Below are 24,878 nucleotides of genomic sequence, written 5' to 3' on the forward strand. Positions count from 1 at the left end.
AGGCCCAAACTGTGCGATACTGATATTCCCTTTACATACACGTATAGTGAGCCGCTTTTTTGAGTTGTTTATAGTGAGCGAGTGGTGGTGAAGACAATGTCCAGACTTTGCCTGAATGTAGCCATAGTCCAGACTTTGCCTGAATGTGCATATAGCCAATCCAATATCATATATCCTTCATCTAGAGTCTAAAATGTTGTTTACCACATCTTGAAAGCACTATTAATCCTAATAGAAACTTGTCTTTCGCAATAACAAACATATAAATGAAAAGGTTTTATTGTAAATATCTGGAATATGTTGGAAATGTTAGCAGCCTCATCATATTGAGACATTCTGTATCGCTGTCTCAGATTGAGCACTTGAGCACCATGTTTCAGTGCGTAATTAATACGCCATACGCACAAAGACATGAACGCTGAAGTGCACAAGTGCACCATTTGAGATCCAGCATATCTCTGTAGAACCCAGTGACCTCTTGACCTTTATCGGATCTAATCACAGATATCACGGTTGTCAAAAATTAGTTTCAGGATATCATCGTTGCCTGCCCTGCTCATGACCTCTGAGGCGAGAGGTGAAAACCTCCTGATATGATTTGTATAACAGACTTTTTCCATGCGATGTGGAAGTTGAGTAAGAAACACCCATGTAAAGGAAAAAAATGGTGCTTCTTATGCATCTCCACAGGTTCAAATACAGTGTCTCCAGTGTTAAACCCTCAAGTCTGGGGCCTATACCAAGAAGCTGGTTCAGCAGTTAACCAGGTTAAGTTAAGAGGTAAATCATGTAATAGAAGAGCCTGGAGTCCTCATTTTCTTTCCTGGCCCAGCTTGTTATAGGCCCCTGTACCGATGGTTGACTTCTTACTGAGGATCACAGAGGAGTCAAACGATGTTGGCAAAACAAAAACACAAAACACACAAGAATGCACTAGAAATGACAGAGGAAATGCCATCACAAAACAAAACAGCCGCAGCCTGCACCACTACAAAAGTAAAAAGGGATTTTAAAAAATGTAAACCCCAAAAATGCACTTTGCAGTTGCTGAAGAGTACATGGGCTCCCCCACATGGCTGTTTCAGTACATGACAAGCTCTGTCTAATGGCAAACAAAACTGACTGACATGAATATAACGAAGCGTGTCATAAAAAGTGGGGGGGAAAAAGAGAGCTGTCTTTACACAATACCTTACCGTAGGTGTTTTTTTTTTACCCAGTATCTTAATCAGTTCCTGAAGATGAAAAAGCAAGTACTGCCGTGTCGTTAACTAACTAGATCAGGGGTGTCAAACTCAAATCGACAGAGGGCCAAAATCAAAAGCTGGAACGAAGTAGCGGGCCAAACTCAATATATATATATATATTTTTAAACAAAAATGGACTAAAATTGCTCATGTTTAAATTCAACCAAATAGTTCAAATGTGCCTGCACATATTCTGTTGAATTTGAGTGTGAGCTGCAATGGCCTGGGCCCACTCATAATCCTGTGATATAAGCATTTTCATGTTCAACTCTAAATAAACTACACAGTTGTGCTGTATGAGGGCCACCTGTAATACACATTTGAAATGATCTCGCGGGCCAAATAAAATGGTTCCGCAGGCCAAATTTGGCCCCTGGGCCTAAGTTTGACATCCCTAAACTAGATGGTTATTTCTGACGGCTGTAAAATCAATAATTAACACCCTGTTAACTAATAACACACCTCATGCGCTTCAAAAGTCAACCAGTAAAGACAGACAGATTAGGGTTTCTTTAGGACTGGCACCATTAGACTTTATTCCAAGGATAATTGGGCCTCACTTGATATCAAGGATAAAATCTAATAAATAAATATCATGATATACTTGTAGACCGCCACGGAGATGCACAGTGACATAGAGTACAGTACACAACCCATCATGGTATATCTCCATCTTCCATCCATCCCATGCTTCCTCCTTTTACACAAGAATCAACAGTTTTTTAAGAGGTTATAACTGCATGCATTGGCTGCCCTCTCTCGCTGCTGTGGTTGTACCACCAATCCAGGGGTGCATTTCTCGAAACCATAGTCGCTAACTATGCTAGCTACTTTGTTGTTTACAGTGTGATTTCCCATTGGCAACTACCCAAGTTGCTAACTACCTAACAACTACACTTTCGAGAAACGCACCCCAAATTGACACATGTATCGTTTGTGTTTTGTGATCTGTGAACAGGTTGACAAAATGTAATTTTGGCATAATGTTACCCAACATTTTCAGTTTGTGCTATGATAATAAACCACCTTGTTTGTTTCACATTCTCTGTAGCCACCACCGACTGTGACACCTCTTTGACTAAGTTGCAGTGCATTGCATTGTGAATAAAGTTGCCATGTAAACCAATCAGATTTGGCTTTTTTTTGTCTTGACCAACATACAGTAAAACCAACACCCAACCATTTCCCATCCATGGTGTTACATCAGAAGTTACGTACATTTCTAGGGAAAAAAGTACACGAATCCATCCCATACCAGGCAAATAAGACAAAAAGTCTGAGCAGCTAAATTTTGGTAAGTCCACAGACAAAACGTTTCTTTTTTTGTAGGTTGTTCAGAAAAGCCAGCATTTAACCTCTTCCACGCCACACCACTCCTCTCCACTCCACTCCCCCACCTGAATGTCCAGGAGAGCTCCAATCTCTCTCTCCCCTCTTGTGGAATGTTCTAGAGTCCGCCAACAAAGCTCCACCCATTCTGCCATTGGCACACCTCATTGGCCACATCCTATAGGATCCTCTTCCTGTTTGGCAGCCATCATGGTTACCCATCCAGAGGCTTCCCCAGGTACACCATAGTCACTTCGGTGTTGCCGTACACAGCAGACACGGCTGGGAACAAGCAGGTTTTAGGGAGCCCCCTGAAGGCTACGCCCAGGAACTCAAAGCCTCTCTCGAACGACAAAGTCCTGTCTTCCATGTCCAAGATCACCCGTATTCTTTCTCCAATCTGAAAGACAGATAAGCAACAAAAAAAGTCAGAATGTGTATTGTAGGTATTTTCTGATGCAAACCTAACTGTCTTATATATTCTTAAGGTTAGCTGGAGTACAATGCATCGCTGAAACAAGGGCTTACTATGGCATAACTTCAACAAATGAGAATCATCAAATTAAGGGGCCTGTATGGAGTGAGTCATTCTGCATCTCCACTGCTGGCACAATGCAAGACTGCATTGTCGGTATCAAGCAGCAATGTATTTTAAGGGTTGACAAGTGTTTACTTCACTAAGTGTTAGGGTACGTTTATATTGAATCTCTACCTAATTAAATTGCAGATAGTCCCTTGTCCAAATACTTTAATGTAGGGACAACACTGCGCAACTCCACACAGTCAGCTTGGCTCAGTTGTAAGTAGGGGTGGGTATTGGCAAAAGGTTCACGATTTAATGCACATCACGATACACATGTCACGATGCGATTCAATCACGATGAATTGCAATTCATGCACTATTGCAATACATTGCAATGTTTACTTCAGTAAATGCGCAAAAACAGCTTATTTGTCAGTGGCTGTGTGTAGCATTCACAAGTCAATTCATTTTATTTAAGCATGTTATCATCTGGGAGAGAGCTTCCATTACAACATAAATATTACCTACTCTCTACTGAACAAAATGAACCAGTGGCAAATTCAATGTTATTATTATTAAATAATCAATTATCATTAATCGATGCAGTATATCGTGAAAATAAGTATTGCAATACATTGTTGTCATGAATCGATGCAGTATATCATGAAAACAAGTATCACGATGCATTGTCATGATGATTTTTTGCACACCCCTCGTTGTAAGGCCTTTCTGACAAGAGTATACTGTAGCAAGACTCTTGCGACACAAGCAGGTTGTAAAGGTAATGTGGAAATAGGGTTGCCAACGACCGTCCCTTGAAATACAAAATCGCCCCGTATTTAGAGATAAAACTATGCGTTCCGTATTGAGCTGAAACTTGACGTGCTTGGGCTTGATGTGTAGTGATGAGCACTGGCATTATTTATGCTTTTTCCTTCCTGATGTCACGCTATATTTTTATCTGGAAAACGTCAGCATAGATCATCAGCACTAAACGAATGTGACTACAACACTAGGAAGCTGCCATATGGTTGCCTAGCAACACTGCTCAAAACACTGCCCCGTGTTTCATCAATTTGGCAGATTCTTTGGAACTCAGTGTCCTCAACGTTTGTGTGCCGAGTGTGTCGTCGAGAAAGCCTACATCAGGTTTTTCAACTAAGCACTGCAAAATCTCAGGTGTTTCTGAACAAGAGATACTATTTGCCTGCACACACAAATCCAAACACAAGCTCAAACACACAGTAGTCATAGACCTCCCTTGGATTACTGAATACACACTAATAAAAGCTTGTGCTTTGTGCTCTGTACCCTGTGCTACCCTTGTCTGTCCACTATGACTATCTATGTAAAAGAAATGTCTCTTGTGTTGTGGAACAAACTACACAGTGATACCATGTTAGGAAAATCCATATCTATTTGCAAGAAGCCCATAAAAAAAGATATATTTCAAATACAGTTGCATGTTAAAAATGCAAAAATCTAATGTCTCCACACCCTCATGTGGAACTACTAGGCCAATGTCCATCTGCTGTTTGTTGTTTGAAAATCTAAGTGCATGGCACTTGCTGTTATACTCAGTCAGTAGATATAACTTGAGGGCAGGCACTTGCCATTTCCAGAGCTGCAGGATGTAATGTTGTGTCACTGCCCATTGACCAAGACACACCTTCAGGAGCACATTTGCAGGCCCACTGAGATTACGCTAACAACCTGGGGCTGTAAAAGATAATAACGCCTCTCAAATCTTCAGGGATTTTATCATGGAAAACAAGTCAGCTGTCGACACAACAATAACAAACCTCTTGGATGTTTATTTAGAATAATAGTTGGATGAAATCATTAGAACACCCTTCCTAAAAGGCAGGTTTGTGTTTTCATAAGCACATTTCATTGACAATGCATGGTGCAAACTACTGGACATCACTGACTAAATGTTATGTATCTCAACTGACTAAATGTTCTGCATCTCCACTGGCTTGCATAACCCTGTCAGAGTAAGGCACGTCAGACACAATTTGGACGATTAAACAAATACATATCTTGATTGACTGTTTTGATTATCCTGCAACATTGCATACACTGGTCTTATGTGTTGCAAAATTGTTCTCTCAGTGAACAGATCTACAGTATGTACAGTATGTTGGGAAAGAATGAAAATGTATTTTTTTATCTACCATGTGCAGTATTCCAACATTCATTTCTGATACCTGATACTAAACAGACATTCAGTATACGCATGTTGGGAAATAAAAATATTTTGCGCATCTGTATATGCCATATGCAAAACTCTAATATTAATTTCTAATGTTTCTAGTGGCTTTTATGCCTTCGTTTGATAGGACTGTGTAAGATGATGACCGGAAGCGAGCGGGAGAGAGAGCTGGAGGAGGATCGAGAAATGATCTCTGGCTAGAATTGATTCCGGGTCCCCTACGTGAATGCACAGTGAATGCCCCAACAAGTGAATGCCCCAACCGTTTCAGCAACGGCTGGGCCAACGAATATTCATTTCTGATGACATACCTGATACTTGGGTGCGTTGTTGCACTGGGGGAAGTTGCCGTTGACCTCCCCGTTGTGGAGCAGGTTGTTGTCCACCAAGTTCCAGCCCCAGCTCTGGTCGTCACTGCCCAGGAGCGCCACGTAGCCCTGGCACTGCATGGAGGCTCGCTTGGTGGCGAGGCCTATGACGGCCACCGTGCCCAGGGGCCCTTCCCACCAGATCTCCCAGGCGTGGCGGCCCTCGGTGAAGCCGATCTTGCCGCGGGCGCCGTCCGTGCTCTGGGCGATGGGGTTGCGGTGCAGGGTGAAGCCGTTCTTCTTGACGTACACATTCCTGGAGCAGTCGTGGGAGCTCAGTGCGTGCTGCAGGGATTTCAACTGGAACAAGGAGGACGACGACAACAACAAGACCACTCATGTTATACATTTGCCAGGTAACAGCTTTGACAGCCTAATAGCCATTCACAGAATGGCTTCCCAATACTCTCCAGTTATTATTAGAGGGAAACGGCAAGGCTTTCAGTACAGACACAACAGACATAGTACATAAGATGACTGCCTTAGATATGCATTGATTCTTTCATACCTCCCTCCCTTAATTGTCCGATCAATCAGTATGTTCCTGCTATACCAGCTCTGACAGACTAATGACTGTCCACAGATCCTGGATGGATCCTAATATTATGCCTCCATCGTGGCAGTAAAACTTCTACCTAGGAGCACTCTGATCAACCAAAGGCACTGGATCACTTGAATAATTCATTTGAAAATCAAGGGCATTGCTGAAAGGGGCTACTGAAAGGGGCACAAAACAGGGGCACGAACACAACATTGAATGTCTATTCATTCCTGCACAGTGTAACTTTTTTCTTGTGGAAAGACTACATGTAACAACATCTAATAAATAATATGCATAAATTGTACATTCTTAACACTCGTCCTAACCTGTGCAGTGTACACACAAATGTGATGTTGAAGGCATACAATTTATGTAACAGCAATTGTGTATGAACGTTTAGCAATGCACAGCTCTGCCAGTGATACTTCGGATCCAAGGCCCCTTACAATGAAGTGATGGTGAAGCTAGGTAGAAGCCAAAACAACAAACCAGCAATGTCATCCGCCCCCAATGCGCCTGAATGTGGGATGACGTAATTTCTTTGGGTACCCTTTCCCACAGAGTCAATGCAAAAAAATACAGATGCATACAATAGCTACATACAAGCGAAAAAAGCATAGTGTCTCTACTCTAAGCAAACACGCTGTTATGACAAGTGGAATGTCAAGGCAGAGCCATGGTAGGGGTGACGACAACAAGAAGCACCCACCCCACAAGCTAATGTCAAAAGCTTAGCTAGGCTAACAACAAATCTCTGCTCAGTCCTTAAATTAGACGCTATTGGAACAGCATTGTTCTCTACACATACAACCCGAGACTTGTACAGATAAAAGGAACAGAAATATGCAGTCTTGCTTGCGTTACCTTGCCCTTATACGTAGGTATGTTGCAGAGAATGTCAGAGCGTAGAGCCTCCTCGCTGAGGGCACGGGCGCAAAGGCTCCGCCACACCTCACTGTTTTCATCTGCTAGGACGCTGCTCCAGTGCCAGCAAACTAAAGAGCATCGCATTAAGTCCGACAAATCCAGATATGAGAATATATGTTCCAACACCCGAGGTGGTAGCCTCCCTGCTATGCCCACACATCCGCCAACCGAGCCAGAGATACCAGCAGAGCTACAACTTGCGGCTGCAGCACCAATGCAAGATGACGCCCCTCCGCCAACTGCTCCAGACATTCTCTGATTGATCGATGGAACTAATCAAAAATGTTTGGCGAATCACACCAAAATCTAAACCGGGCATACATGGATTAATTGGAGAGAGAATAAGCAGATTCAAACTGTATTATGCCCGTGATCTCCATATTTCAATGGCCCTAGCCCGCTGACAACGTGAAAGCTACGGGCAGGAAAACGGACCAATACAAATCAGTGGGAATGGAAGACAGGTCCTGAAAACGCATGCGTGGAAATTAAATCTTAGAGACGTTCCTGTGATTTTCAGGAATATCGGCGCCGACCATTGATCAAACAATAATAGCAAGTATTATAAACACGGCTACGCTGATTTTACCACGGGTGTTTTCCCCTAAAGACTCCATACAGTTTAATATATCTGACAGGGCCCACGTGGGGACCAGCAAACGTGGGGTGTAGAGAGAAATGATAAATGGACAGTCCGTTCCATAATCTTTGAAACGTGAAAAATATTTGGTCCGATCTTGAGAAAGTTGTGTGATTCTCAGTTAGACAATGTTTCAGTTAACATCATGTATTTCTCTGTAATAAGGAAGGTGTCGCTGAATGTCTAGTGGGGTAGGCTACCTCTTATCCGGCCCTGTGCCTTCATGGAGCATTGGAGTCAGAAAGTATGTGCAAGCCGGTGAAAGTGCAGACGAGCATCAGAGCATCTGTTGTATTTATTGAATATTCATCTACCGTCCATAATCATACCTTTTTAACACAACTTTTAGATCAGAGCAGTGGTTTCACACACGAGTCACGACCTTTTCGTACCTGCATCATGTGACAAGGGACTCAGAGCGTCAACTCGGAAGTGACGCCCGTTGCTAGAGGCTTGTTGCGCAGCATTCCCAAAGAGGAGGACAGAGAGAAAGGCAAAGTGGAACGAAAACATCAAATTAATAACGGACTATTGTATTTTGGGACGTAGTCGCTGTCACTGACAAAACACTCGCGGTTGTAAGTAACCTATCCCCTATAAGTATATTCAAAGCTATGCTAATTTAACCATTACCTGTAGTTAGGACCCGACCTACGGTATGTTCGGGAGATGGGATGAAGGGTGAATGAGAACCACCGGGTTTGCGAGATGCTGAAGCAGCCCTGCAATGCAATGTCTGTGCGCGGCCTGTGTCAGGCGATTGATTTTCATTGCATATCCATGGATATCAACGCGGATTGTTAACGATGTGTTGTGTCGAGCCTGCTATCTTTTGTATTTAAACCGCGTACTGCAAATCCAACAATACAATGGTGTTGCATCCGTTTTTACTATACACAGACGGAAAGAGACACGTTAGCACTTATTGCTAGCTAATAGAACCATGCTTGGATTCCACGCATGGGAACATAATTTGTGGTCGACTTGCGTGCTCTGCATCCTGAAGAGATGCCTATTTCTATTTAGAGTTAGCGTATCACCATAACGTCCTATTGTTCAAAGTTGTCCAAACCATTGTGCTTAAATTACCCATTAAAATGGCGCCAGTACCCTAACCAACTAACGATTCGAGGGTGATTGGATTTTTTTTGTTAATAACAAATGCGTCACTCTGATTTGGTTCTCGATTAAAGTCGATTTGTGTTTGTGTTAGCAATGTGGAAACACCCAGGTCTTGCTTTCGATTTGTTTGTTTACACAACGACTGACGCTCCTCCTCTCAAACTTACCTAGGGCTCTCTCTAAGCTGGTGTATGTGTTTGGATCTATGATGAGAACGTGACACGAGTGTAGTTCTAATAACATTGTCCTTTCTGTGACAATTTCTCTCCAAGGTTTGAACCATGAATCCCGTCTATAGCCCTGCACCAACAGGGGTCCCATATGCCAACCAGAAAGGACTAGGATATCCGGGTAAACATGATTTTATCACTGGACTTTTTTTTTCTGCCAAATTGTATTCTCTTCATCCATTCAATGTTTCCTCCATTTCTTAAACGATGAGACTTTTGACCTTGAAGGATGTATCTGTCTCAACAGCGAGTTTTCCTGTGGGATATGCTGCTGCACCCCCCTTCTCTCCCAATATGTACCCAGGAGCCAACCCTGCCTTCCCCACAGGTAAGACTTAGAGGCCGATGTTTAGAAGCCTATACAGTGTGGTAGAATTATGGTTATAAATCATATGGGTGTGTTAGTAGCCCATTGCACTAAGATTGCATGCCTTAAAATGTTGCCGAACCTCAAATCCAAAGGAGGGGCGCAAGGAGAGTGTTGAAGTATGTAGCCAAAAGTACATGATTTGATAATGATGAATGCATGGCAAGTTGATAGCTGTCATCCATTCACAGAGTTTTACTGTTCCACCATGAAAAGCTTTAGACGGTGTGAGAAACCGGCCTTCTGATGGGATGTTTTTGGGTCATTCCATGTCAATTCACATGATTCCCTAGAATCTCCCCAGGTGACCCTCTCCGATTTACCCGATATCTTACAAACAGGTACCATTTGATGTCAATTGAATGAATACCCAGTATTAGCACCCTACGTCCAACGGTTGCGGAGATGAAGCCCTCCAAAGTTGGGGTGCCATGGCCACTTTTCAAGCCTGTGAATTGCATACAAAATTTACAAGCAGATTTTGACACCTCTGGTTTTAGTTTGAAGAAAGATACAGGCCCTAAAATCGCCATGGCCCCTCAATATGACCCTGGCTACCAGATGGTGTACTTACAAATGGCATGCCTTGATTATTTTTGACTATATTAAGCCTTAAAAACTGAATTTGTGAAACGCATGTTGAAGAGTCTTGCTATTTTGGGGTTCCAGATCTTGGAAACTATGTATGCTTTGGGAGTTATAATTGATTTTCCATCATATTTGGGAACTGTACAGTGTATTCCAAAAAATGTAGGGTGCTCAGACTTTAAAAGATAAAATAGGACGGACTCAAAAACAGCTTTGGGACAAAATGACCTTACGGTACCCTCTACTTCAGGCCTCAAATTAACCATGTGGGCACTTGATGACTGGAACGCCCTTTTAACCCCATGTACAGTAGCACTGTATCAAACAGTCAAGCTTGGAAAAACTTTGTTTTTCAAAGTTCTTCATATTAATCTTGGCCTTCAAAGTATATGTTTTTCTCTATATCTTATCACAGTGTCTGTTTTGTCTGCTGCCATCTGCTGGTCTAAAAAAGTAACAACAGCGTAATGTAAGAAAACAAAAGGGGCTGGGAAATCTTGCCCATAATTTACCAATTAAGCACTGTAATTATTATACAGTATATTGCGATATACTGATTATGATTTTTACAAGCATGATGAATATTTATAGTTTAAATAATTTCCCAAGTGAGACTGCTTAATGCTCAATCATGATGTCAGTCCCAAGATGGCCTCACCCTGCACTACATTTCTACCAGACATGGGGGTGGGGGTGTCCTGGTAGAAATGTAATCATGATTGAGCATTCTGCATAATGCTTGTTAAAATCATAATTAATATATAGCAATATACTGTAGAATTAAAGTGCTTTATTGGTAGCCTAGCGAGCTTAACCCCTAGCGCCGTCTAGATTTCTAGGCTACTTTATTGGTAAATTATGGGCAAGATTGTTTTCTTACATTACACTGTTTTTGCGTTTTTTGACCAGCAGATGGCAGCAGACAAAACTGACACTATGATAACACATAGACAAAAACATATACTTTGAAGGCCAAGATTAATATGAAGAACTTTGAAAAACAAAGTTTTTCCAAGCTTGAATGTTTGATATAGTGCTACTGTATATGGGGTTAAAAGGGCGTTCCACTCATCAAGTGCCCACATGGTTAATTTGAGGCCTGAAGTAGAGGGTACCGTAAGGTCATTTTGGCCAAAAGCTGTTTTTGAGTCCCTCCTATTCCATCATTAAAACCCCATTGGAACCCCAAAATGGCAAGACTCATCACGCTTTTCACAAATTCAGTTTTTAAGGCTTAATATAGCCAAAAATAATCAAGGCATGCCATTTGTAAGTACATCATCTGGTAGCCAGGGTCATATTGAGGGGCCATGGCGATTTTTAGGCCTGTATCTTTCTTCAAACTAAAACCAGAGGTGTCAAAATCTGCTTGTAAATTTTGTATGCAATTCACAGGCTTGAAAGGTGGGCATGGCACCCCAACTTTGGAGGGCTTAATCTCCGTAACCGTTAGACGTAGGGTGCTAATACTTGGTATTCTTTCAATTCACGTCAAAAGGTACCTGTATGTGAGATATCGGGTAAATCGGAGAGGGTCATGTGGGGAAGGCGTGTGAATTGACATGGAATGACCCTTTTGACATTTGGCACGAGCCTACAGGACCTGCCCTCTAATCCGAACGTCCACCTCTACAACTAGTCTTTGTGTTGTGATTTTTTGCATCTTCTAGGCTACACTCCTGGGACACCGTTTAAGATGTCCTGCTCCCCCACCACGGGGGCTGTCCCGCCTTACTCCTCATCAGCCAACCCTTACCAAGCCGTATACCCCGTGAGGAGCACCTACCCCCAGCAGAACCCCTACGCACAGGTGAGGCTCGCTTGGCTCCTACATAATGTTGCATTCATAGTGGGGAATCCCTAGCCTGTTGACTCCGTCAAGCAGTCTGGCAAAAGCTAAGAGGACTTTGTCTCCTTGGAGGATGGGAGATGGTCTGACCTTACTCTGCAATTTTAATTCATTGGAGTTCCGAATTCAAACAAAAATTCTTATTGTGCTTTCAACTTTTCAAAGTTCCATGCACAGCTTCTAGGTGCTGGTAAACGCAGGAATGTTCAATACTTCAAAAGAAAGAAGTCTACCCCACACTTTCTTGACTTTATGCTCGTTTATTAGAGCGAACAACGCGTTTCGCTTCAGTGCGTCATCAGGCTCGCTCAGGTCTAATTGTGCTTTATTAGTATGACTGTTACGATACATTGTTGCCAAAGCATACATATAACAACTCAAGTGTGAATAGTGTTACCAATCAGTAATGGACTCCGCAGAACCGTGAGAGCACCAAGCTAGGAGGGATGGGCTAGATTTACGTAGCCAAAATCTTTTGGTGGAAGTACATAGTATACTATAGCATTGCCATGCTAGGGAATCCCTACAGATAAGTGAGGCTCAGCCCATTTGTGGAAATGTACTGCATCACTGTGGGATTAGTGGGGGGGTCACATGCAGTTATTTTGGTGTAACGGAAATCATCCTGCGCAAACACCACCTTGGGCTCGAATCTGCAAACCTCACAACCCTCTGCCATGCGAGCACAGGTGCAGAACCACTGGGCTAATGGTCTAGCTGATAGCTCAGTATATAGAGTATGAGGCTTTGGAAGGGAGGTTTACTGTCATTTCCCCACTGGAATCTTCTATTTAGCATCCGTTATATTAGGATTATGTACTCAGCCTCGTCTTCAGGTCTTCGAATAGGTTTTTGTATTGTGGAGTGTTGGACAGTTTGTACTGTGGATGCCTATTTGTTGTGCTGTCACTGTAGCTGTGAGGAGTAGTATCACCACAGTCAGGTGTGCTACTGTGCACTACTACAAAGACAAGTAAATTAAAACAATGTCATCAAGGTGGATGTTGTTTTGCAGATGTAATTCAAACAAATCTGAAAACAGTGAAGCAGGGCTGTTCTGAAATCATTGGGCTGCCTGCACTTACAAAGCTCTGCTCAGGCTTTAGATCTTCACTGTGAACAACACCCGTGTGCATAAATGTGTTGTCTGCACCAAAACAAGATGTTTCATCTAACTCAAGATGTGGGAAACCAATTCAGTTCCAATTGGATGCTAAGAAACTGTTTTAAAAGAGTAGCAACGTATGTAATACGTGTGTAGTGCTTTAAAGACAGAGCTGATAAAATATTTTGATATTTCCATTCCATTATGACTGGTTGGATAAGTGTCTGTCAGTGCTTTAAATCAATGCGGATCTCATGCATTTCTGTGACTACATAATTGTCAAAGAAAAAAAAAGTCTGTCTGTCAAACTAAGGCAGTTACTATTGGAAATTATCTTTTTTGGATTATATTGGCTCACAAGTTATTCATATCTACAAGCTCTCTTAAACGGGATGACATGCAGGATTACAACCTGTCACCTCATGTCTGTCAAATTAGCTGTTTAGCTCCAAGGTCTTCCCTGGGATATTCATAGAGGCAGGACCTCTGGGTCGCCCTCACGCTGAATTGGCTGAATCTTGACGCCTCCTGAAATCATAGCTGAGCTCTGCGGGTGAAATTGCTCATCTGCAGCGAAAAGGCAACACATCAACCAAACCACACGCCGGCCCACTAGTGTCTCTCTCCCCCTTTTTATAACGCAGCCGTCATACTGATTATTCTCATCATTTTCACAGCTGGATAGTTTCCAATTACACATCTCCCGTCCGCGGAGAAATTCAAAGTGTCACCCGCCTGCCATCTTCAAAAAGCAAACACGGCATTAGCCTGGCTGCGCCCCGTGAATGTGGCGAATTTTTTGTGTGTGTGTTTTTGTGTGTGTTCCCCCCCCCCAGTTCAGTTTCATCAGAGCTATCTGAAAGGATTCCGGCGTGACTGTGCGTGAAGTGCTGCTACTGGACACACACACACACACACACACACACACACACACACACACACACACACACACACACACACACACACACACACAGCAAGATGCAGAGGTTGTTGTAATCGCATGCACTCAAACTGTACGCTTTTCCCTCAGCATGTGTTGGCTGCAGTGTAGGGGAACAGAAAAGCGTGTGACCTTGACTTTGGAAACACTTAATCGTGACAATACTGGCACCTACAGAAGGGGCCTCTGTTTGCTGTTTTCATTGTATTACCTTCCTTCCTTCCTCACTCACTCACTCTGTGTGTGTGTGTATGTGTGCGTGTGTGTGTGTGTATGTGTGTGTGTGTGTGCGCGTGTGTGTGTGCGCGTGTGTCCCCACCCCTCCCCTGATCTCCACGAGCAGCAGCAAGGCACTTACTACACGCAGCCCCTGTACGCGGCGCCGCCCCACGTCATCCACCACACCACAGTGGTGCAGCCCAACGGCATGCCCGCCGCCATGTACGCCCCCGCCATCGCCCCTCCCCCACCCCGCCACGCCAACGGCGTCGCCATGGGCATGGTCGCCGGAACCACTATGGCCATGTCGGCCGGTATGTATCAAGGTATTTCATTTTCAAGGTATCTCTCTGTATAATGACACTGTGTGTGTGTGTGTGTGTGTGAGAGAGAGTGAGAGAGCATTTCTCTAAGTATGCACGCACCAAGTCCATGTTTGTCTGGAAATTGTGCGGTAATTGCTTGTAATATCTGGATGAAATGATTATTATTATCATGCAATTACATAGAAATGCCAAAACATTACCGCCTCATTAGCAATTTGTAATGTGACGTGTTACTAATATCCTATGCACCTGTTCAAACAAGAGGTGTGCAAATGCCTTTTCAGTAAGGACATGCTATTCAAATATGAAATGAATAGACCTCCATAGGCTTCCCGGCGTCAGACCCATAAAGTCATCCTAACTTCTCTCACCCTGGTAGCACTCCTGATTGTGCAAGGCACTGTTCTATTGTAAGACATGTTGTCAACTTCTCCTTCATAGCATTGTAGCAACACAAAGGGTTACCACTCTTGCATGGCACCTTTCTCACAAGAGAAATCTTTTGCATAGCAAGCACTGCTGTTTTGTAAGACATGTTGGCCATTGTCAAGTTCATAGTGTTGCACCAATACAAAATGGTTCTTGCATGAAAGTCTTGCGGAGCCCGGTGTATGAAAAAAATAAAAAAACATATACAGGCTTGGATTTGCTGATGGAAGGTTTGCGATGGCAAGGAAAGCAGTGTTGTTTGCATTTCCTTTTGCAGTAGTGTCATAACAGCAGAACCCAACAGCTGGGCCTCCCCTGACTCACTAAGACTGCGGAGATGGTCTTACACACTGCAATATTTACATTCCTGGACTGCACTTCACTGGCTATGCTGTGCCAGTCTGTATAAGTTAAAGACTCTGTAGTCGTTGAAAGGTTAAATCGTGGTCTATTTTAGATGGCAAGTGTTGCTTGATGGAATATAACATAAGAGATGACTTAAGTTGTGTATGATACACCGTAACAGGGTAGACGTCCCATACAAATTGATTTCGAACTCAGCCTGAGTACTGCATTCGGTAGTGTTGCTTGCTTTTGTTTCACACATAACGTGTATCTTTACCTTTTGAAGAAGTGTGTTCTAAAATGTTCTCAAAGTGATACTGTACCATTTTTTAGAAATAAGCGTATATCCCCTTGAGTTAAATGATTGAGTTTTACCTTTCTCCTTTCTCTGAGTATGGCAGTGCAAATTTTACCTCCAAGCTAGCAATTAACATTGAGTCCTATGAGATCAGCTGGTGGCTAGCTGGTCTCATGGACTCAATGTTAACTGTTAGCTTGGAGGTAAACTTTGCACAGCCATAGTCAGAGAGCGGTTGAAAGTACAGGAGAAAGGTAAAACTCAGTCATTAAACTCAAGGAGAGGTATAAAATAAGATTAATTCCAAAAATGGTACAGCACCACTTTAAGTTTTCTTAATCTGCATGCTCTGTAGCAGCAGGCTGTGAAGTACAAATTGGTCTTAGCCAAAAAGAGTGACTTGCACCCCTCTCCTCAGGGACCTTGTTAACGACTCACTCCCCCACTCCAGTGCCCCCCCACCCCGTCACGGTGCCCACGTACCGACCCCCCGGCACACCCACCTACAGCTACGTGCCCCCGCAGTGGTGAGCAGATGGCATGGTAAGCAGCACCCTCTCTTCTCTTCTCTTCTCTTCTCTTCCCTGTTCATTATTTCTATCCCGTTCTGCTTTTTCTCCTGTTGCTGTGCCAAGCTCAGAGATGCCTTTTTTTTGTCTGAAAGATGGGAAGGAGGGGCTCACACATTGCACCCACACTGTGGGCCATGGGGAAGCAAAATAAAATAAAGAAATATCTGAAGACGGCACACAGTGAATGTTCTGTGGCTGTAGAAGAGACATCAGCTCATTAGAATGGAAAGCTGCTCGCTCTGTGTACACTGACAGATGGATACTCTACTTATGAACATAGGCATTAACTCCTCTTAACTTTGGCAGGACACTATACTTATATAACTATAATTGCATATTATTATGGGAATCCTGGAAGTGGGTCTAACCTATTGGGCAGACATTTTAGAAAATTTTACACTGTAAAATTGTTTTAAAATGATGGTGTTATTAATTAAAGTGTTGTTCTTTCATTTCTTTCCTAGGTCAGAAGATGGTAGATATGCATTCACACAAGTCTAGTATATTTAACAGTTGGTGCTGACATTGCACAGTGTTGTTTGACCAGTTCTTCCTCGAAGAAAAAAAATAAGAAAAGAATAAGAAAACGTCAATTTTAATCCGGCTATCAGCAAAAACAAACAAGGGGTGGAAAGTGTTAAAAAAAAGACCACCACAAGAAAAAGGGATGGAGTCATGCCCCATCCCCAACGCTCCCATTACACCGCATTACCCAGAATCACCTGCTCCTCAAAGCTGCATATCTCATCAGGTGACTAGCTCTCCATGGAAACGTGTTTTGTGGACTTGTCTTGCCTTTTTTTTTTTTTTTTTTTAAACATTTTTAAAACACTTAAAAAGTGGTGCAAAGGGAGTTTGGAATTTTGTTTTAATTTGGATATCCATATCGAGTTGAATGCATGTATATATTGAAAAACTGAATATTAATAATAACAATAATAGTATGATGATGATGCTAGCTCAGTCTACCTGCCATGATGACGTGACAAGATGCAACATTATGGAGAAGCAAACACAAAGTACAGTTAAGATAAAGAGGACAGAAACATAACTATAGGGAGAAACGCTAACATTTTATCACAGATGTGCAACACGTCTTGAGAAAACTACAATGCAAAATGCAGTGAAGTGTCATTTGTTTGAGTCATTTTTGGGATGGGGGATTGTGGGTGATTGTTTTTATTTTATACTTTTGGGTGTGGGAGGGGAGGTTTTCAGTACATTTTTGCCAGCATGGTTTTATAATTTTGGTTGTAGCGTTGCCTTCATCTGGCTTTGTCAGCCTGGGCTGAGGGCAGACGTCGGCGAGTCCCTCTGAGCTTGTGCCTCCATTTTAGGTAACGTGCAAAACACTCCCATTCCAATAGCTCGCCACACCTTTATATTCCGTTTTCTTTTATTATTATTATTATTATTACTCGCAGAGTATTTGGAACAAAGTATATGTGTGTTAAGTGTGCATGTATCCGTGCCAGTTTGACTGTAAGTTCTTTTTGTTGTGCATCAGAAGAAGAAAAAAACAACAGTGGATAGGCCTTGTGGAGTTATTGGACTGGTGTGGTTTGGTGTGGCGTATGTCTGTGTGAGAGAGAGAGAGTCTGTGTGTGTGTGTGTGTCCGTCCGTGCGCGTGCGTGCATGTATTTCATGCCTTAGTCCCTGTGTCTTTGCATTGGTTTGTGTTGTCGTCATGTTTTTAGAGAGACAGAGTAATCATTGCAAACCTGAAACATTTTTTTCTTAATAGGAAAGTGAAATTTTCCCGATTTTTAATTTGGTCGATAACTTGACACTACTGAAACATAACATCATTGGATGTTGGAGACAGGAAGGCCAAAATTGTTACATTGTTTTTTTATTGTTATTGTTTTTATTTCTACCACGGGTGACACCATTGCTGACTGATTTTCATTGTCTTTTTACGTATCCATATAGGTTGCCTATTTCACCTCAAAGAATGTTTTGTAATGGTTTTGTTGTTTTGTTTTGTATTTTCAAGAAAGACCAAAAATAAATACAATTATGACAGCTGCTCGTGTGATACTTTATTTAACACAAGATATGATAAAGGTATTTAATTGTTGTTATTATTCATTATTATGATTATTGGTATGTACAGTGTATTATTCATGTCCAATTTATTTCCATTTTTTAAGTCTTTTAATGTGTGTTGTAGTAGATCGTTCTGTCATTGGTATGTAGTGAGTCATTGGTATGGATATATAAATAAATACATATAGGGGTGTTCCATTTTAATCATACAATGCAAATGTACCACCAGGGCAATACACAGCCATGTGTAATAATACATTGAAAAGGTCATTGACCCTTGTTGGGGGCAGTATGCTGATTTGGACTTCAATTGAACTTAGTCTTTCATTTTTAAACATATTGCATTATTCTGTTGCATAATGCATTTTGAACAAATCAATACATGTGACAGAATAGGCAGTAACTCATCTCAGAATGTTACCTAGAGCTGTGATGGAACTTGACAGTAGGTAAATGCATATGGACTGTTTTTTTTTGTCTCTTGCGCCCTCTGCTGTCTATACAGTGGCAATGCGGAGGGCAAATCAATTCACGAGACTCAAGCCATATAGCCTGATATTCATCGACTTTCAAATCTTTTCGAGACTTGGTCTGACCAATAGCATAACAATTAGCATTTCCCAAACGGCATGCTTGACCCGCCTCCGTAGGTTTGCAACTGGTTGTTTGCTTCCTGACAAAGTGGGAGGAGTTCCCGATTTTCCTGGAGCTCAGGAACGGTATTTGTATTGCACCTGACCTGACTAGAAGCAATGCTGAAGGTGTTGCATCACTAGGAGGGTGCGGCCTGGCTACAAGCCATAGACTTTGAGGGTCCACTCACTTGGAGCTTATTATTTGTGTTAGGCATTATGCAGCGCGCACGCACACACACACACACACACACGAAAAAGAAGAGGGGAGAAAAAGCAAAAACAAAGCATCTCATAAACACTTTAAATGGTTTTAATTTCCCCATCATTTTGAGTGCATATGTAAACAACCATACACATACAAATATTATGTACAAACACGGTCTTTTATCTCTGTTTTTGTAATTTAAACAAACTATACTTACATTTTTCACAAGTGCCATCTCCACTCAGGGTACCCTGCGACAGGCAGTACATGGCATTCTCATAACTTTTCAGTGTTTTCATTTTTCTGTCTCGCATTGTAGGTCAGTTACAGTCATGTATTTAAGCAAAATAGCAGTATTTGTATGTAGAAACAGGTAAACGATTAATTATAGGCTTAAAGAAGTAGTTCATTTTCATCTCCATCGAGACAAAAATGTATGGGTGTGTCTGTGGGTGGAAAAAAGGGTTCCTGTGCATGCTGGATGAATCATCAGAGTAGACAGAGTTCCGAAGAAATTGTTTTGTTTTTTTCTCCAGTGGATGGTCCAGTGGTCTTAAATCTTTTTTTGTGTCAAGCATCACTGAAGTATCATTACATTTTCATTAACACCTCAACGGTTATCCAAAACTTTCAGATGAAATACCCATTTGTTTTAATAGTTGTCCAACCCTTAGGAGGAAAGGTTTCAGTGCTAACACTGGTTGACTTGCTGTCTCTCACAACATGGCGAACCATTAAAAAAGGGGGAAAAAATTAAATAAATAAAAGAATGACAATGGAAATGAGCAAAACATAGGTATATTTTTGTCCACTAGGAGGCAGCATGCAACCACAACAGAAGCAAGTAGGTGAAGCATGTTTGAAGAAAAAAATAAATGAGAGAGTAGTAAGTAGGCTATGTGTGTATGGCTCTCAAATGGTCTCCATAAAATGAAGTCATCTGTTCCATTAAACTGATTCAACATACCCTTCTCTCTTAACCTGGCCTTGCCATCTGTAAGCTTCCACTCAATTCCAAATTTCCCAAATTAGTACTCGGGGTATGGCTGGGAGGTCCAGGCTACCTCTGTGAATAAGAAAATAACACAGCCAAGCTGGTGTTGCGCATTATTATTGACTAGGTACAGAGCCGTGAGATGACTCCATCTGGTGATTGATGTGTGTGCCGAGGGAGAGCGTTTTGGAGGCAGGCCTCCAGTGACAGCCTGAGAGGCGGCTTCTTTCCCTCTCTCAGGCAGCAGCAGGTGTGTCAGCGGGGAGCCTGGTAATTATAATCAGACTTGGGTCTCTTGGATTCCCTCACACACTAGTTGCCGTTGTGAAGCACGCGCACACACACGCACGCACGCACGCACAAACCTGTTTTTTCTGCAGTGCTGTTCCCAAGGGGAACATAATCTATCAGAAAGGCTTAACAGGAAGAAAAACAAGGACATGCCAAAAAACAAAACAAAATTACAACGCAACAACTAATTTCATCTTGGGCTTGGCTGTGCCTCACAGGTCTGGCTGCCTGTCTGTGCACCCATAGGCCATAGCTGATTCAGTAGACCAGATAGCCTGATGGAATGTGTACTGTGACATTTCCATAGGTTATGGGCACACTAGGAACAGAAAACTAAAGTCTCCATTGTGTCATTCTCACAAAAAAACATGCCCACTTTCAGATGTGACCACTCAAAGGATGCCATTCATTCTTTGTTTTTTGTGTGTGTACAAGCTGCATTTTAGTGCATTTGGAATAGTTGAAGGAGGTGATTACAGAATATACAGACTGTTTCATATAGTGTAATCCACGGAAAAAGAAAAGGAAAACAAAAAAATAACAGGAATCCGACTTGTGATGAGATACATTATTATGGGTGCAACTAAGAATGGGAGAGTCTGGCGAGAGAGAAGAAATACACTATTCTTTAGACTTTTGACAGTGTTTGCGCGCAGTGCTGATTAAAAATATATTATGCTTCTTCTTCACAAAGATCAGAGCATCAAACATGGCCACGAGGCCGTCTTGAAGTCCACCACCTAACCTGGTTTCTATAAATTCTTCAAGAGTCTCTCTCTCTCCATTTATGTTGTCAAGAGAACACAAAGCAGCATGTTAAGATTTTGTTTTCCCTTACTGAAAATCTCTATAGTTGAATCTGTGTTTTTTGTTGTTGTTGCAACAAACACATTTTGATCTGTGATGGCAATGGAGCGAGCGTTTGTCAGCCAGAGAGAGAGAGAGAGAGAGAGAGAGAGAGAGAGAGAGAGAGAGAGAGAGACGGTGACGCTCGATAAGAGATTTCAGTCTCCATGGTAACGGAGGCTCTACAGTATCTATGATAGGAGGAGGGGAGGGGAAGTGATAGCGACTGGAGGGCAGTGTGAAACACAGGCATTATACCTCCCTTAAGGAAAGGAAAGGAGAAAAAAAACAAGCACTATCAGTATTCCAAGGCAGGCACATTCCTCTCTGGTATATTCGAAAGGGGAGAAGGATGAGGAGGAAGAGGAGGAAGAATATAAAAACATAAAATGAAATAATTAAATAAAATAAACACTTAGGTATTCAGACATTCGGGTATTTCTCCCAGGCTGCTGTGGTTTTTGTCATCATACAGTATAGTATTAGCATTTTCCCCCATAAACACATCATCTATCCTGGCCATGCGTCCTTCTCAGCCAAAAGGAGAATTGGACTGGTACAGTAAGACACTTTCACATTACAAGATCTCGGTTACACAAAACACCTTGAGTTAAGGGTCCCCTGTCTTGTAATACAAAAGAGGCCTGTGTGTTCTGCATGAGACACTAAATGGAAAAACTACTTGGTTTGTCTGTTTGTATGTTTGTTTGTTTAGCATTACTGGGAAGCGGACTTGTAGCAAAAATTTGGGGTGGAGTTATGTTTGGGGTAGCACGCTTTTGTTGAAAAGCAGTCCATGCATAGCTGAATGATCCAGGAGACACTTCAAAAAATGGCACTTCCAAAACGAAGCTGTATAATAATAATAATAATAATAATAATAATAATAATAATAATAGGCAGAGGTTTGTCAGAAAAGGCTTAAAGGAGGTGTTGATGACAGAGAATAACATGCAGAGAGACAGTGAGAAAGATGGCGGCAGGCTTGAATGTACACCGAGTCGTCACCAGCCATGAGTTCTTCTCAGTGTTGAGTACGGTAATGTCTTTGGGTTCTAAAGAAGACCGTCATTTAGTTTCGCTATCTGTGTGTCTAGCTGAAACCAGATGGTATCAGAAAGGGTGCAAGAGTTTCTGGAACAGAATAGCAATTACACAGATCATGATGTCCCCATCCCCTCACAACCTCTTTTTTTCCATATCTGACACAAAACAAATAATAATAAAAAATAACAACGTAAGAAAAAGCTGACTTTTTTTTCTGGCACTGCGAACAATTGGCAACTGTTGACACGAACAAAAAAAAACATGAACAAAAAATAAAACAAAACCAATGAACAGGAGAAAAAAAAACCGTCAACGTAATATTTTGTCAGTCTGGTATCTTTCAAAGATAAGGGGCTGCCGTGAAAGTCCTGGCATTGTTCTTGACAGCGGTAGTAGTATTAGTACCCATCTACATAATGCTGTTCTCAGAGTCCAGAGAGGAGGAGCCTCGGACCCTGGGTCAAGCGGCCCAGAGTTTACACACAGTCTTAATATCCACTTATGTCTGATTGGAACCAACCTATAAAGTGCTTTCTCAACAACATAAAATTAAACTTTATCATCATTCGTATTATTCTTCTTCTTCTTCATTATCATCACCACCAACGCTGCCATCCTCATCGTCATCATCATCATCATAACCATCAGCATCAGCATCATTGTCATCATTGTCGTCATCCTCAGTGTCTTTATCGACAGTTGGTAATTGATTTTGGGAAGGATGACACAGATGAACAAATGAAAACGAAACCCAACCTAACGCACGTACGTAGCGAACAAAGAAAAAGGAGGATTACAAGGTTAGGGCTAAAGTTCAGGCACGAGCTTATAGTGAGCTCTCCACTCCCTCTCTTCATCTCTCCTCTTTCCATTCCTCATCCCTCTTCTTTTTCTTCTTCTTCTCGTCAGTCTTCCTCTTTCTTTCTCTCCATGCTGACTTCATCTTCTTTACTTCTTGAAAGGCGTGAGCCGGCCGATGTTGTGCCAGAAGTTGGAGGTCTTGCGCTTGGGTTCGGCCAGCATGAAGACCTGCTGCTGGGGGAGGGCGGTGGGCAGTGAGGGGTGCTTCTGGCGCAGCAGGAAGTCGTAGTAGGGCCGCGTCACCGCTGAGGAGGGAAGGGGACGGAGAGGGAGAGGAGAGGAGTTGTGAAGGAGGGTAAGGAGGGAGGGTAGGGCGTTGAGGAGGGTGATGGAAAGGGAGAGGAGAGGTGTAGTGAATGAGGGTAAGGAGGGAGGGTAGGGCGTTGAGGAGGGTGATGGAAAGGGAGGGGAGAGGAGAGGAGAGGAGTTGAGTTGTGAAGGGGGTGAGGATGGGACAGATGGAGTGAAGGTAAGGAAGAAGCATGTGGAGTTGAGGAGGAGGTAAGAGAGGAGAGGGAGTTGACAAGGAGGTCCGGAGGGAAGGTAGGTAGGGAGGGAGTTGTAGAGGAGGTAGGTAGGTGTAAGGAGTTGAGGAGGGGATAAGGAGGGACAAAAAGGGAGGGGTGGGGACAGGAGGACAGAGGCAGGGAAATGGAAGAAAGCAGATACTGTATTATAGCCAATGACTACAGTATGCTAATTCTAATTTCCAAATGTAAAAAGAGAGTTTGAAGGTGTGACACAACTTATAAGTAATAAACATACATTAAAGTAAGTTTGAATGTAGCACACAGAAAACAAAACAAATTAGACATCAATAGATGTCAGGTTTTTACTATGATTTATTATGATCAAAGAATTAAATTACTGCATTACGTGATTACTGCTATTATGAACAATTACACATTGATAGGGTCGTTTTTGCAATTATCTTTACCTCAAGCCATATTTTCGGAAGTCTTGTAGGCTATATGTTTTTATTTTATTTTATTTCTAAAATCTAAATGTGAATATAAAGTGATGAAGAGAGTGTAGCTCGAAAACGTTCACCTAGTAAAAAGAATAAAAAAGCAAAACAGGGGATCAAGTGTGCGTACATTCAATTTTATTTTTACAGTTGTCTGACTCTTTTGTCCTGAACCTGCGTCTTGGATGTGCTCACCACTACTTTACTGATTTTTAAAATCGAATGCATTTTTGTACCACAATATTATGAAGAAAACCTATATCTTCCACTCATTCTCTCCTCTGACAACAGACATTTTAAGAAGTGCCACAGATGATAGTCTGAGGCAAATCTAAAAAGACAGAGCTTATCCTCTGGCAAACTACAATAGTGCAGAACACTGAAAACAGAACGGAACAGAACAGAACAGAGGGACAGTGGAACAGGAGCTGCTAGACAGCAGTCTGGATCTTGTGCCCTGGTTACTGGAAACTCGGGCCAGGGAAAGGCCCTCTGGAGCTGGCTTACAGAGTGCCCTTGATCCCTCCTCCCTCGCGCCACTGTGCTCCAACTTTGGTAGACTTTAGCAGCTTTTCTGTTGCTCAACTCACAGCCTGGCAGCTGGCAGACATACCATGCCATATGGTGCTGAGCGCACGGCCATGATGTTGGAGGTGGTGGCGGCAGAGGCAGAGGTTGAGAGACCAAATGGAGCAGGAATTTGCTTTTAATATGTCTTAATTATGTCTTTGCTGTCACACGTTTTTTAGCAGTCACATGCTGCTCAGTTAATGTATTACTTGCATGTGCTGTTCTCTCACTA

The 24,878-nt window shown here is 42.3% G+C and overlaps 3 protein-coding genes across 16 annotated transcripts in view; 1 reads left to right on the plus strand and 2 right to left on the minus strand.

The window, feature by feature from the left end:
• Nucleotides 1-1,754: 1,754 nt before the first annotated feature.
• fbxo45 (F-box protein 45) lies at nucleotides 1,755-7,755 on the minus strand. Its single transcript, XM_063206806.1, has 3 exons — nucleotides 7,088-7,755; nucleotides 5,626-5,982; nucleotides 1,755-2,976 (listed from the first exon to the last, which is right to left on the minus strand). The coding sequence occupies exons 1-3, from the start codon at nucleotides 7,400-7,402 to the stop codon at nucleotides 2,791-2,793; spliced, it is 858 nt and encodes a 285-aa protein (XP_063062876.1). The 5' UTR covers nucleotides 7,403-7,755; the 3' UTR covers nucleotides 1,755-2,790.
• A 458-nt stretch (nucleotides 7,756-8,213) lies between these two features.
• fam168b (family with sequence similarity 168 member B) lies at nucleotides 8,214-18,206 on the plus strand. 4 transcript variants are annotated; one of them, XM_063206807.1, is made up of 7 exons: nucleotides 8,214-8,368; nucleotides 9,185-9,263; nucleotides 9,390-9,470; nucleotides 11,768-11,907; nucleotides 14,335-14,536; nucleotides 16,027-16,151; nucleotides 16,645-18,206. In XM_063206807.1, exons 2-6 carry the CDS (start codon nucleotides 9,194-9,196, stop codon nucleotides 16,137-16,139), a joined length of 606 nt encoding a protein of 201 aa, XP_063062877.1. In that variant the 5' UTR covers nucleotides 8,214-8,368; nucleotides 9,185-9,193; the 3' UTR covers nucleotides 16,140-16,151; nucleotides 16,645-18,206. The 4 variants fall into 4 exon arrangements, with proteins under 4 accessions (XP_063062877.1, XP_063062879.1, XP_063062878.1 ...); XM_063206809.1 differs by having other exon boundaries at nucleotides 16,060-16,151; XM_063206808.1 differs by having other exon boundaries at nucleotides 14,335-14,524.
• A 953-nt stretch (nucleotides 18,207-19,159) lies between these two features.
• Nucleotides 19,160-24,878, minus strand: part of arhgef4 (Rho guanine nucleotide exchange factor (GEF) 4) — a 187,741-nt gene continuing 182,022 nt past the window's right edge. For all 11 annotated transcript variants that reach the window (XM_063206816.1, XM_063206812.1, XM_063206811.1 and 8 more), the window contains one exon: nucleotides 19,160-23,354. In XM_063206816.1, coding sequence (XP_063062886.1) covers nucleotides 23,197-23,354 — 158 coding nt within the window. In that variant the 3' untranslated portion in view covers nucleotides 19,160-23,196. The remainder of the gene's footprint in view (nucleotides 23,355-24,878) is intronic.

The sequence above is a fragment of the Engraulis encrasicolus genome, chromosome 9 (assembly GCF_034702125.1).
Source record: "Engraulis encrasicolus isolate BLACKSEA-1 chromosome 9, IST_EnEncr_1.0, whole genome shotgun sequence".
Lineage (NCBI taxonomy): Eukaryota > Metazoa > Chordata > Actinopteri > Clupeiformes > Engraulidae > Engraulis > Engraulis encrasicolus.

Bases quoted from the DNA above. Each gene is read 5' to 3' on its own strand.
- fbxo45 (XM_063206806.1), bottom strand. From the start codon at position 7,402: ATGTCTGGAGCAGTTGGCGGAGGGGCGTCATCTTGCATTGGTGCTGCA. The intron at 5,983-7,087 runs GTAACGCAAGCA...TCCTTGTTCCAG, and splicing joins TACCTACGTATAAGGGCAAG to TTGAAATCCCTGCAGCACGC. The intron at 2,977-5,625 runs GTATGTCATCAG...TCTGTCTTTCAG, and splicing joins ACAACGCACCCAAGTATCAG to ATTGGAGAAAGAATACGGGT.
- fam168b (XM_063206807.1), top strand. From the start codon at position 9,194: ATGAATCCCGTCTATAGCCCTGCACCAACAGGGGTCCCATATGCCAAC. The intron at 9,264-9,389 runs GTAAACATGATT...CTGTCTCAACAG, and splicing joins GAAAGGACTAGGATATCCGG to CGAGTTTTCCTGTGGGATAT. The intron at 11,908-14,334 runs GTGAGGCTCGCT...CTCCACGAGCAG, and splicing joins AGCAGAACCCCTACGCACAG to CAGCAAGGCACTTACTACAC.